At 31.1% G+C, this 14,083-nt stretch overlaps 2 protein-coding genes across 9 annotated transcripts in view; one reads left to right on the forward strand and one right to left on the reverse strand.

The window, feature by feature from the left end:
- Positions 1-14,083, reverse strand: part of LOC126843513 (beta-3 adrenergic receptor-like) — a 169,648-nt gene that overhangs the window by 126,225 nt on the left and 29,340 nt on the right. The window lies entirely within an intron of this gene.
- Positions 9,915-13,159, forward strand: LOC126843515 (uncharacterized). Of its 6 annotated transcripts, none has more exons than XR_007686432.1 (6): positions 9,915-11,213; positions 11,909-12,038; positions 12,151-12,213; positions 12,619-12,673; positions 12,900-12,955; positions 13,033-13,159. XR_007686432.1 is itself a non-coding variant. In XM_050581082.1 (5 exons), the coding sequence occupies exons 1-4, from the start codon at positions 10,174-10,176 to the stop codon at positions 12,667-12,669; spliced, it is 1,284 nt and encodes a 427-aa protein (XP_050437039.1). In that variant the 5' UTR covers positions 9,915-10,173; the 3' UTR covers positions 12,670-12,673; positions 13,033-13,159. The 6 variants fall into 6 exon arrangements, 4 of the variants coding, with proteins under 4 accessions (XP_050437039.1, XP_050437040.1, XP_050437041.1 ...); XR_007686433.1 differs by having other exon boundaries at positions 12,631-12,673; XM_050581082.1 differs by lacking the exon at positions 12,900-12,955.

Here is a 14,083-nt window from a genome sequence, read left to right on the forward strand (position 1 = left end):
TTTGTAATTATAAACTAATTATAATTGGTTTGATTATTGTATGTACTTAACTGTCGTTGAGCTGTTTAGAATACATTTTTATGTATTATTCCACTACTCAAGACATGTAGCTACTTAAAATTAGTGTTTAATGCATTAATATAGGACGTATATAACATTGATTTTCGGTTTTACTTAAAATGCCCGTGTCGTACAAAAACGAATGATGGGTATATTGTTTTCTTACATTGCATGCACTACTTTTTGCAACCACTGCCGCATTGCAAACAAAAGAAGTACACCTGTTGGTTACACGAATTGTTTCATTTTTTCCTTATTATTTTTACCGAACCTTCGGTTAGTACTATTAACTCACGTCCCTATCTACAAACTGCTGGAGCCTGAATATCAACTACCCTCCGCCTTATCAATGAGATGGAAATTTTTAAATTGTAAGCGATTTTTTAAGAATAAATAGCTGAAATTATATTTATATTGATTTATATATATATTTATATATGTATATACAGCTACGTATCGAAGCGTTCGTTTGAATGTTGTTTTATAACTTTAGTTAAAATAATAATTCCTATAGACCTGTGACCTCTCCTCCCCCCTCCAACATGCGCCGTTTCATTGTGCCCATGCATTGCCCTGGCAGTTATTTTTTGATACATTCTCAAAGTAAATAAGGCGAAAATGTAAACATTTCATATTTTTTTCATTCTAAATCAACAGTCAATCGGTTTAAGAACTCAGACCAAACAACAATTCAACGAAAACGAATTCAACAAAAAAATTCCACAAACGTATTATTACGTTATAAACGCTTCCAGTAAATACCTCTGAACCCTTCAGCCAACATGTATAACACCTTGGATATAAGTGACAACAATAACCAACGTCCAAAAGATTATTTTATTTTGACGTTTCCGTTACATAAAAAACTGCAAAAAATAAATTCTTGTTGAGCGAATTTGTATCTACACTTTGTAGTTTACTCGGCTATAGAAATTTCATAAAATATAAATTACTGATTCACAAAACTTAACCTTACAGGGTGATTCAACTAACTCGAGACACTCATTTTCTCTGAAAATATGAAATTTTTGAAATTTTAAGAACTTTTTTTTCCTTAACTTTGATCTCCCATAATGGCTTTATTGGTAATAACAAATTTCAAAATATTGAGAATTGTAGTAAAATATGAACCTAAGAGTTAAGAAAAATCCAATTCTCAAAATATTCATATTTTCAGAGAAAATGAATGTCTTACGTTAGTTGGATTACCCTGTAAAATTGTGATTTTCATTTCTTTAAAAATTTACACACAAAAAAGTTGTCTACCTTTCTAGTGTGTACATTTTTGACTAATACAAACATGTCATGCTAACAACATTTATTTTCAAAAAAATTCTTAAGTTATTACAGGTAGAACCGTCGATCGAAAACGTTTTAGTGTTTCTTGGGCTGTAGCAAGTATTCAACGTCAGTAAAATATTTAACAATATGAATAGTCAGTTTTATGTAGTTTTATTGAGTCTTTCCGGCATTTATTGCATACAGACTTTTATTGCTAGTTTAGATTCAAATGGACTAAAACAAATTTTGAACGACGAAATCGTCATCAACGAATGGAATACAGCTTTGGACCAACATGTAATTTACAAACAACCCGACGGCCAAGCATACACGGTTAACGTTAAGTTGAATGTGCAAAACTATAAGCTAATAGCTGACAAAAGTCCTGTGGAGGGGAAAGAACTTTTGAAGGAGTTTGAAAGGATCCGCGACATAATCAAAACGGCTTATGAATGCACAATAACAAAGTACGCAAGTATAACCACATGGATGATAGTTCAGGAATTGTTTCAGCTCAAAGTTAACATTGACCAGGCCATACGATTTGCGACACCCTATGTGTCGAATATTGATCCTCAAACAATATTTTCAAATGAAATATTTAGAAGAAATCTTTTACTTCTGGACTACGGTAAATTTAACTTAGACTATGACTTCAAAGTAAATGGCGACTTTCAATTGTTAAACAGTCACATTATTGATTATACACCGAAGACAGATATCCACTTATTTTGGGCAGATATCATCAAAAAGACGCTGAATTTAAAAATCAAGTACAAAGTGTACACCGATGTGATGAGAACGAAATTTACAAACGAATATGCAACACCGCTTGTCGACGTTCTCAACGAACTCGTCTGTGTTCTAAATGAGGCGATTAAAATGTTCGACATTTTCATCTTAGACAAGTGCGTAAATCACGGCGGAAGTTTCGTAATGAATTTCCAATCCTTAAAAAATGGGGTCAGCGGAGATTTCGTGTCGATTTTAGAGCAATACGATAAAAAAACACCCGAGGGCACTAATTTTGAATTGTACGAAGATTTTACAAAATCCTTTCCGGAAGCATGGCCAGGATATGCCGCAATAGAGGGTCCGGGCTGCTTCGTAGAGAATTTGGAATACGAGACTGCTGGTTTTATAATGGATTTGCAAAATACTAAGAAATCAACGGCAATTTATGGCTACCACTTCGGTGAACGGTATGATATCAAAATATATTATTTTAATCGTAGTATAAATGTAGAACTCAAAGAACTTCTCGGGAAGTACAACTATGTATTTGAGATACTTATCGCACGTTGAATTAAAAGGAAATGGGGATTAGACAGTAAATCTAAAGAATGGAGACTAGGAGGTAATAGATTTGTAATTTACTTGCTTTTCAATTATTTTTTCGGCAATACATTTTAATTGAAAAAGAATTTTTATTTCAATTTAGTTGAAATATTTAAACATTTAGTTGAAATAATATAAAAAACAAAAATCGAATGTTTTGGGGAAATTACAGTAAAAACATACTATTTTTAATTATCAAAGTAAAATGTACTTTTGGTTGAAAATACTTTAAAAAATCGTATTTAAATAAATGGCTAAATACTTTCACCAACAACACTTTGTTTAAAAATATTTTATCAATTTTTAACACTTTGCGCGTCATCTATAACTCAAATGTTCCTCGCACAGCAGAAAATGACCTCTCCTGAAAATTCAGTAAAACGCCAATAGTACGTTTTACATTGTCACACCATCTTTTTACAATATAAAATAACATAAACCATTTTACAGTTAAAATTATAAATATAATAGATACATTTTTAAGAAATCCTCTATGAAATATCGAATTTAATGTTATTATATTTTAGCAAATCCGAATTGAAAATGGAACTTATAGAATCCATCGTGGAGCAAACACAAGACGAGGTAAAAAGAGGTATGATATTGTTTGACTAATGATGGAAATTTGTCCGATGATCATCCTCAACCTAGCGAACCTGTAAGTATAAAGTTGATATGAAGTAGCACTTTAGCAGAACGAGCACGTTTCATTCACAAATAAAAAGAATGATAAAATATTGACATTTTGCCAATAATGTTCCAACAACACGACTCTACTAAACAATTTCATCTGTAGTATACAAAAATTATTAACTAACCTAAACTCGCCTGGTAAAAACATGTTCAAAATGTTTTACTACTCTAACACAGTATAAGTATGATAATATAGTACTGGCAAGTTACCAGTAAGGTCATAAATTCCAAGTTACATCAACATACACCATTTATTTTATAATAATCATCCCCTACTCTCTGAAATCAATTTCTGGCTATGTTACTGCATATGAATATGGTTTTTACCAGGAAAAACCAAACACCAAAGTCGCATCAATTGTTTACAATTTTTGTATTTTTTTTTCAGACCACAAGGATAAAAGTTGGATCTAATTGACATGTTTCAAAAAATAATCAAATATATAATCCAATGTTAAAATAAATTATAGAAATTATTGTACAATAAATTAACCATGCAAATTATGCGATTTTGTTTAATTTTTTTTATAATTTTTAAAAATAAGCTTAACAACGGTTGTCTGTTAAAAACAGCACAGGGGCAAAATATAAAAGCATGTCTTGTAGAGTTTAGACCCGGTTTTTTTGTTAATTTTTCTCAGTTTGCAATATGAAGTATTAACAGATATTTTATCGATGCGTAGTTTGAGTTGAAAATCTATTTAGATTTATTTAGAATACAATTTTAGTTTCAAAAGTTGTTATCAAAAAAAAAAATAATAATAAGACGGGACTGCCATTTTGAATATTCATACTACAAAATATATAACGTGAAAAAATCACATGGGTGTGATGATTTTTATGTGTACTGTTTCTAAAATATTTTTACACGCTGTCTTGTGGTTTAATATTGGTTTTATGACTATACGTGCGTATTACAGCCTTAAAAATTTGCGATTACTCATAAATGTAATACTGTATACGCTTGATAGCGAAAGGCGTGTTTAAAAAGTTTTTAAACCGAACGCAAAAATAAAAGCAAGTACAGCGAGGACGGGGGAATGATGGGTATATTATTTTCTTATATTGCACACACAACTTTTCGCAACGACGTTGTTGTTACACGAATTGTTTAATTTTTTCTTATTATTTTCACAGAACCTTCGGTTAGTACTTACTTCACGTCCCTATCCACAAACTAAATGAGGCCTGAGCATCAACTACCCTCCGCCTAATCAATGAGATGGAAGTTTTTTTTCGTACTAAATGAAATGTACCTTATTGGGCTTTATCAAAACAGAATATGTTTAATTGGCGTATTACAATGAACCTAAGTGCTCGAGCCTAATAAAAAGTACCTGTTTATGTTAATATATTAATTATTGTTTTATATATTTATTTTCGTACCAAATATACGAAGCACTAATATAAGTATGTTGTTGGTTCTGGTATTTGGCGCCAATAACTCGTATAGCAGGTATTGACATATTTTTTGATAAATTTTCACAGTAAATAAGGCGAAAATGTAAACATTTAGTTTTACTAGCAGTAAACATTTCATTTTCATTCTAAATCAATGGTTTTCGGTTTAAAAATTTAGACCAAACAACATTTAAACGAAAAATAATGCATCAAAAAAAATTCTACAAACGTATTATTTCATTAAAAGCACTTCAAGCAAATTTCCCTAAACCCTTCAGCCAAAATGTATATCACTTTAGACATAACTGACAACAAGAACCAACGTCCAAAAGATTATTTTATTTTGACGTTTCCGTTACATAAAGAACTGCAAAAACCAAATCCTTGTTGAGCGAATTTATAGCTACACATTGTAGTTAACTCGGCCATGAAAATATTCATAAAAAATAAAATACTGACTTACCTAAGGTAACCTATACAGAGTGGCCCACGAAGATTTGACAAATGAAATAACTTTTGTTCTAGTGAATATTTTTGAGATATTTTTTTTTTTTAAATAATTTATACACATTTGCGCTATAAGCACTGTGGTTTTTATTGAACGCGCGCTGATAAAAAAAATATACGCGGTTTACTCTACCGCACTCCACCTCCCGTCATCAGTAATCTTCACTTTCAAATGAATATAACTTTTGAACGGATGAATAAAAATCCAAATATTTTTCGCCAATTCTTTTTTAAAAATTCTTTTGAACAAAATGGCTATCTTGAAAAAAAATAAAAATATGTAATAAAAAAACTATTAAAAAAAGTAAAACAGGTAAGTGCAATAAAAACCACGGTGCTTATAGCGCAAATGAGGATAAATTATTTTTTTGAAAAAAATCTCAAAAATATTCACTAGAACAAAAGTTATTTCATTTATCAAATCTTCGTGGGCCACCCTGTATATATAATTTTACTTTTGGTTTTTTCAAAAATGTACACCACTAATACAAACATACCGTGCTATCAACATTTATTTTCAAAGAATTTCTAAAGACGTTACGAATTGAACCGACGATTAAAAGAGGTTTTAGTGTTTCTTGGGCTGTAACAATTATTATTCAACGTCGGTAAAATATTTAACAATATGAATTGTCAATTTTGTGTAATTCTGTTGTGCCTTTCCGGCGTTTATTGCATACCGTCTTTTATTGCCAATTTGGATTTAAATGGACTAAAACGAATTTTGAACGGCGAAATCATCATCAAAGAATGGGAGGCAGCTTTGGATCAAATTGTAGCTTACGAACATCCCAACGGCCGAATAACCTTTGTTAACGTTAAGTTGAATGTGCGAAACTATAAGCTAATAGCTGACAAAAGTCCTGTGGAGGGGAAAGAACTTTTGAAGGAGTTTGAAAGGATCCGCGACATAATCAAAACGGCTTATGAATGCACAATAACAAAGTACGCAAGTATAACCACATGGATGATAGTTGAGGAATTGCTTCATCTCAAAGGTAATATTGACGAGGCCATAAGATATGCGAAAAACCATATGACGAATTTTGATCCTCGAACAATATTTGCAAATGAACTATTTAAAAGCAGGCGTTTACTTCTGGATTACGGTAAATTTAACTTAGACTATGACTTCAAAGTAAATGGTGACTTTCGATTATTTAACAGTCACATGATCGATTTTACATCAAAGACGGATATCCACTATTTTTGGACAGATATCATCAAAAAGACGCTCAATTTAAAAATCAAGTACAAAATGTACACCGATGTGTTTACAACGAAGTTTACCAACGAATTCGAGCAACCACTTGTCGACGTTCTCAACGAACTCGTCTGTGTTCTAAATGAGGCGATTAAAATTTTCGACATTTTCATCTTAGACAAGTGCGTAAAACGTGACTGCAGTTTTGTAAAGAATTTCTCATCATTAAAAAAAGGGGTGGGTGGAGATTTCGTATCGGTTTTAATGCAATACAATAAAAAAACCACCGAGGGCACTAATTTTGAGTTGTACAAAGATTTTACACGTTCGATTTTGGGAACATCTTTAGAAATCGGCGAAATAGAGGGTCCGGGTTGCTTTGTAGAAAATTTGAATTACGAGATTTCTGGTTTTACAATGAATTTGCCAAATGGAAGAGAACCAACGGAAATTTATGGCCACGACTTCAACCCACGGTATGATATCAAAATATATTATTTTAATGGCAATATAAATGTAGATAGGAAAGTTGATAGAAATGACTATATAAAAGACAAGTGATAAGACATCGTTCTGTATAGCTTTCAACTTCATTCCAGGATATACTTATGCAATATTTTATACTTACTCCATGATTGCATTTGTTCAAATCGCCTTTACGTCATAAATCAATGCTAGTGCCATAATTTACTGTTTTATTTATTTTAATTATATGATTCAAATATATGTTAAGCGGTTTTTTATCCGTAAAACATAAACCAATTTTTACAATTAAAAACAGCAAATTTTTTAAGAGATCCTCTATAAATTATCGAATTTAATATTAATATTATTTTTTAGCATATCCGAAATGAAAATGGAAATTAAAGAATCCGCCGTGAATCAGACACAAGACCAGGTAAAAATAGGTATGGTACAGTTTTCCAATGAAGGAAATTCGTCCGATGATCATCCTCGACCTAGCGAACCTGTAAGTATAAAGATGATATTGAGTAGCACTGTAGCAGAACGAGCACGTTCTATTATAAAGAAATAAGAAGAATGACAAAGTATTAACAAGTTACCAGTAAGGTCATAAATTTCAAGTTACTTCAACATACACCATTTATTTTGTATTAATCATTCCCTGCTCTATGAAATCAATTTCTGGCTATCTGCATATGAATGTGGTTTTTACCAGGAAAAATCAAACACCAAAGTCGCATCAATTTTTTACAATTTTTGTATTTTTTTCAGACTCCCGAGACCAAAAGGAGAAGAGTGGGAACTGATTGACATGTTTCAAAAGAATTATCAATTATATAATCCAATGTTAATGTAATTACAGAAATTATTGTACAATATATTAACTATGCAAATTATGCGCTTTTGTTTAATTTTTTTAATCATTTTCAAAAATAACGGTTGTCTGTTAAAAACAGCACAGGGGCAAAATATAAAAGCATGTCTTGTAGAGTCAAGAGCCTTTAACATTTAAAACCTAGTACAGTTCACCTATGAATGTCTATTTGGTCTACTATAATAGCACATAAAGAGTGGTAGTAAACATATTTATTGATTTTTTAGAAATTTAATTAACACAATAATAAATTAGTATCGGTAAATGAATAACATAGTTTAATTGAAGAACGTGTGATGTGGGTATCAAAATGATTTCTATTTCTACGTTTTTAGAAATTTGTCAAAACTATAAAACATGACGAAGAACTATTTTATTTAAAACGTTGTATTGGTTACTTTTCAGTTGTTACATAATTAGTTTAATAATGAGGATAAAAGAAAAAAGTTACTAAATACTCTAATATTTGTTAAATAACATATTTTATTAGTTACATTTTGCGTTTTTTTATAATATATCAAACTGCTTAAAATGATTTTGAATTCATAATAATAATATTATCAAAACCATATAGTATACTCAGTATTTTTGTAAATTTTTCTCAATTTACAATATGAAATATTAACAGATATTTTATCGATGTGTAGGTTTGAATTGGAAAACTATTCATTTGATGTTAAAACGAAATTATTTGTGTGTTTTCTGCTGCTGTTGTCGTTGTCGTTGTTCTTGTTTGTACAAATGTTTCAAATACGAAAATATTTCACTGAAAAACAATTGATTTTTTATTCGATAATGCTCCACAGTAATTTGGATCCCTGATAATGATTTTGCTGTTAGAATAAATTCTGTGATTCGAGACGTTAACCATGTAAAAACTGCCTAAATTAGTTTTTATGGAAGATTTTTTTACTCACAAGTATCATCCGGTAAGAATTATTATTATGTTAAAAGTACGCAGTGACTAAAAATGTGGCAGTATTATATTTGTTTATCGGCCAACATGAAGAAATACAGTACAAACAGAATTGTATTATTACAGCTGCTGTGCTAACGCCATTTATTTTTATGTATGTTCTGAAGACGTTACAGGTACAAACGGTGATTGGAAATGTTTTAGCGTTTCTTAAGCTATAGCAAGTATTTAACGACTGTAAAATATTAACAATATGTATAGTCAAATATCAAAATAGTTGAAATAATTATTTGTAGGAATAAGATAATTTTTACAACATTTTAAGGAAATTTCACCTCTTTAATTGTATTTCTGAGCGTTTTTGTGGAGAACCAAATTTGAAATTTACACATGTTATACAAAATTAAATCAGCTTTCTGAAAAAAACGAAAGAATAGTTCTCAAAAGTTGGGAAACGCGAAAAGACCGAATTTTTAAATTATAAACCCAATTTTAATGATTTTGTGTTTTACTCGAAAAAATAAATCGTTATTTTTTGTCAGAAAGCTGAGATTATATTTTTACTTAAGAAACTGATTTTTAATAATTTTGTGTCGATGACCGTAGATTATATGAAAAAAATTAGTGTCAAGACATAAACTGAAAACACATTTTACCACCGTGGCCAAAATAATCAAAAAAATTTGAAAACATTCTTTTCATTGTAACAAACATGCAGTGTGATTTTTCAAAAAAAAAAAACGAAAGTGGGCTAACTTCAAAGTTCGTTTGTACTTGATGTTTTGATCCGTTTATCACATTCAGTTAAAATAATTTCTATTGGCCTGTGAACCCCCCACCCTCCTCTCCATTATGATGAGCTCCCTTTATGCCCCGACCGTACTATACCGGCTTTTTGACAAACTTAAATTGTAACATTTAATACATTTTTTAAATAAAAAATATTTTGCAAAAAAATCGTATTTGAAATTTTTTTTATATTTATCACATATATAGAGTTACGATTGTGGGAAAACAGTAAAAAAAATTTAAAGAGTCGTTTGCATTTGTGAACGGTTATTAAACTTGATTTTCAACGACAATCTTTTTTCTATACATCTGCGACGGCTGACAAAACAAATAAATATATATATATTTGTCTTGGTAGCTTGACGCTACAAAACATATAAGTTGTACTCGGCTATGAAGATATTTTGCATAAAACACAAAATGCTGACTTGAGGCAAACCTGATATAATTGTGATTTTCATGCCTTCGAAAATGTACGCGCAAAAAAGGTAAACCACTAATACGCAAACATAAACCAGCTGCTGTGCCAACACCTTTTATTGTCATAGATATTCTGAAAACGTTACAGGCTAAACCGAAGATCCAAAACGTTTTAATTTTTCTTGAGCTACAGCAAGTATTCGCCGTCGGTAAAACATTAACAATATGATCTGTCATTTTAGTGTGATTTTATTGTGTGTTTCCGGGGTGTATTGCATATCCTCTACGATTAAAAAATTAGATTCAAATGGACTAAAACGAATTTTAAACAGCAAAACCACCATTGGCGAATGGGACGCAGCTATGGATCAAAATATAATTCAAAAAGATGCCAACGACTTACAGGCCAGTGTTAACGTTAGGAAGGTCGTGGATGAATTTAAGCAACAAGCTAACAACAATGATGTGACGGAATTCGAATCGACGCGCGACATAATCGAAACAGCATATCAATGCACGTTAAGAAAGTACGCCAGCCTAACCGCTTTCTTGATATTGCGCGATTTGTGGCAGCTCAAATCCAACATCACCACGGCCATACGTCAAATGATAGAAGATACGTCGGATTTCGATGTTCGAACAATGTTTGGAGATAAAAGATTTCAAAAGGTATTGTCGCGGTTGACCTGGGAGAAATTACACTTAGACTTTGACTATAAATTCGTAAGTGACAACTTTCAATTGATCACCAGCCATGATTTCGTTTTAAAGACATCCAAGGAAATCTACAATGTATGGGCAGACATGATCCAGAAGAAGTTCGGTTTAAAAATCAAGTACAAAATCTATACCGATGTGATGAGCACTAAGTTTACAAACGAATTTGCAGTACCGCTTATCGACACTATCAACGAACTCGTCTGTGTTCTCAATGAGGCGATTCAATTGTTGGACAATTTCATTGTAGATAACTGCGTACCACACGGCGGCAGATTTGTGGAGAATTTCGAATCACTAATTGCAGGCTTCAATGGAAATTTCATGTGGCTTCTAAAACAATTGGATAAAATGAAGACCATAGGCACTAATTTGGGATTGTACAGAGATTTTACGAAATCGGTTCCGGAAACATTGCCAGCAATTGCCGCAATAAAGGCTTCGGGTTGCTTCGTAGAGAGTTTGGAATTTGAGATTTCTGGTTTAAAAACGAATTTGGCAAGTACTAAGAAACCAACGGAAATTTATGGTCACGACTTCAACCCACGGTATGCTATCAAAATATATTATTAAAGTCTAGTATATATGCAAACCCGGTGGGTTGAAAGGAAATGGGGATTAGACAAAATACTTAAAGAAGGGACACTACAAGGGCAAAAACAAAGTATTTAGGTTGTGGTACATTGAAAAAATACTATTAGTTGCTAGGAGTGGACGAGCCAAGACAAGTAATAGGACATTCTGCTGTTTATCGATTTAACGGTCACTATATATTATAAGCGTTCTTCTTATTTTTCTTGAGCTTTTTTGAGTCTGCCCCTACTTCATGCAATATTTTATATGATAAAATCGTCTTTATCTTTAACTAATCATCGCTATCCAGAGTTTTTGAAGGCTTTACATCAATTACTTTGGTATTATTATTATTACTACTATTATTATGCCCACCTGACTTCCATACATTGCCTACTCAATTGAGTCGTTAACTCATTTGCTACGCCTCCAGATTTGTTCTTCTCAAAATAAGCATTTTCTATGAAAACTAATACAATTATTAGTTGTTTATTTCGGAGGCAGTCTAGTTTGTATTATTTCAAAGTAAGACTATAACCAATTTTATATATTCTAATTTGAAAATTGTACAATACAAAATATCATAAACCAACATTTTTTTAAATGGAAAACTGAAATATTTTAAGAGATCCTCAATCATAATATTGAATGTTTTTTTATTTTATTTTAGCATATCCGAAATTAATATGAAACTTATAGAGTCCATCAAGAGTCAACAACGAGACGGGTTAAAAATAGGTATGCTATTGTTTCGCGATGAAGCAAATTTGTTCAATGTTCATCCTCAATTTAGTGAGCCTGTAAGTATAAAGTTGATATTAAGTTGTGCTCTGGCAGACCGAGCACGTTCAAATAACAAAGAAGGATAACGGTAAAGTATAGATAAGTTGCCAATAATTTTGTGAGTTTCAGGTTTCCGAAAACATGATATTGTTGCGCCATGAAGGAAATGATCGTCCTCAACCTAGAAGACCTGTAAGTATTAAGTATTTATATTAAGTAGCACTGTAGCAGAACGATCACGTTCAATTACAACAGAATGAGAATGATAAAGTATTGACAAGTTGCCCATAATGTTGTGAATTTCCAAAAACTAAGCTTTAGTAAAAAAAAAAATTCTGTACAATAAATTAACTATGTAACCTAATTTTTATTCTTAATAGATTTCAAAAATAAATTCAACAACAGTTAGTTAACGTTATGTCTTGTAGAGTTTAGACCCTTTTAAAACTTTTAAATAAACCTAACCTACCCTAATATTTCTTTACTCCTTAAAAAGCGTAGAGATAAAAAGACTTAATGAGTATTTTTATCCATAATTACTGGCTTGGTAAAAAATAAAACAACCAAACTCATATCCATTTTTAAAAATGTTTGTAGTTTTTTTTCCAGACCTCCATAGACACCAAAGATTTGTGTTTAATAAATTGACAAGGTATGCAACTTCTTATTTTTTTTTCTTAAAAGATTTTCAAAATAACTTTAATAATAGTTCAATAACGCATTTTGTCATGTAGAGTTAAGACCATTTTTTAAATAAACCTAACCTACCCTAAACTATCTTTAGTGGTTTCTTAAACGTTAGAAAGTTTATCTTAAATGTTTTTATCCATAACCTCGCCTAGTAGAAACATGTTTAAATGTTTACTACCTTAACACAGACTGAACTGCGACTTCTATGTTAGCTACAGGCAATTTCTGCCATAATGTGAAAACAGTAAGTTAGGTTTTTACCAAGAACAACCGAAAACCCAAATCATATCCAATTTTAACATTTTTTTTACTTTTTTACAGACATGAAAGACTAACACGATGAAAGTGGGATTATCAAAAATATACATTGTCATATTTCAAATAATAATCGAATATACAAACTAATGTTAAAATCTATTAAAGAAATTATTGTAAAATAAACTAACTATGCAACTTATGATATTTTATTTGGTTTTTAATAGATTTTCAAAATACCATTAACGGTTGTCTGTTAAAATAACACAGGCGCAAATAAAAGTATGTCTTGTAAGTTTAGACCCGTTAAAGTGCAAAACGTTTAAAGCAAATCTAACGCAACTTCACCAAATCAGTGATTGGTTAAATTATTAGACCTTGTCGTGCCAATTTATTTCTTACTCAATAAATATTTTGCTAACTAAGGTATGTTTGTGAATGAAGAATTTGTGTTTTCAACTTATGACCACCGAATTAGTGGATTCACACGCTGCTCGAGGAAAACGGTTGTAACCATTTGAGTGACCAAAATACCTTCCATGATTTACACATCAAAGTCGCTAAACCTACTTCTGACCTCTTCTTATTTGAGATTAGACGATCTAGTCTTGATGGCTTGCAGTCGGGTTTTAGGCGATTTGAAAATATTTTACATAAATAGGTACATCTCAATGAAAACGACTTTAAACCGGTCAAATAAATTGTGAATTATGAAATAATAAAGCTATTAGAGCTTTGGCGTCGTTTTGCCAAAAATGTACAATAGTCTCCCATGTAGTCTGTTGTTGACCTATCTTCAGATTATTTTCCAGCTATCAAATCTTAAAATTAAGCCAAATTTTTTTTGAAATCTTTCAATCTTTCAAGGTTTAATAAGGCGAAAATACTTTCGAAACACATAAATTTTCAGTACTTGTACACATAATTATTTTTGAAATTTTTTCATCAAAAGTAGACAATTTGATCACTTTACATTTTCAAAAAAACAGCTACTCGCTTTAATGTAATGCACCTAATCAAAAAAATAGTGGGCTCATTTTAGGACTATATGAACCAATCAGAAAACCACAGGTTGTATTCATATATACAGGGTGATTCATTAATGTATACATTATTT

This window comes from Adelges cooleyi, unplaced genomic scaffold, assembly GCF_023614345.1.
Source record: "Adelges cooleyi isolate 19-005CV unplaced genomic scaffold, UGA_ACOO_1.1 ACOO_flye_CR_arks_rails_tigmint_CR_PRNA_574, whole genome shotgun sequence".
NCBI lineage: Eukaryota > Metazoa > Arthropoda > Insecta > Hemiptera > Adelgidae > Adelges > Adelges cooleyi.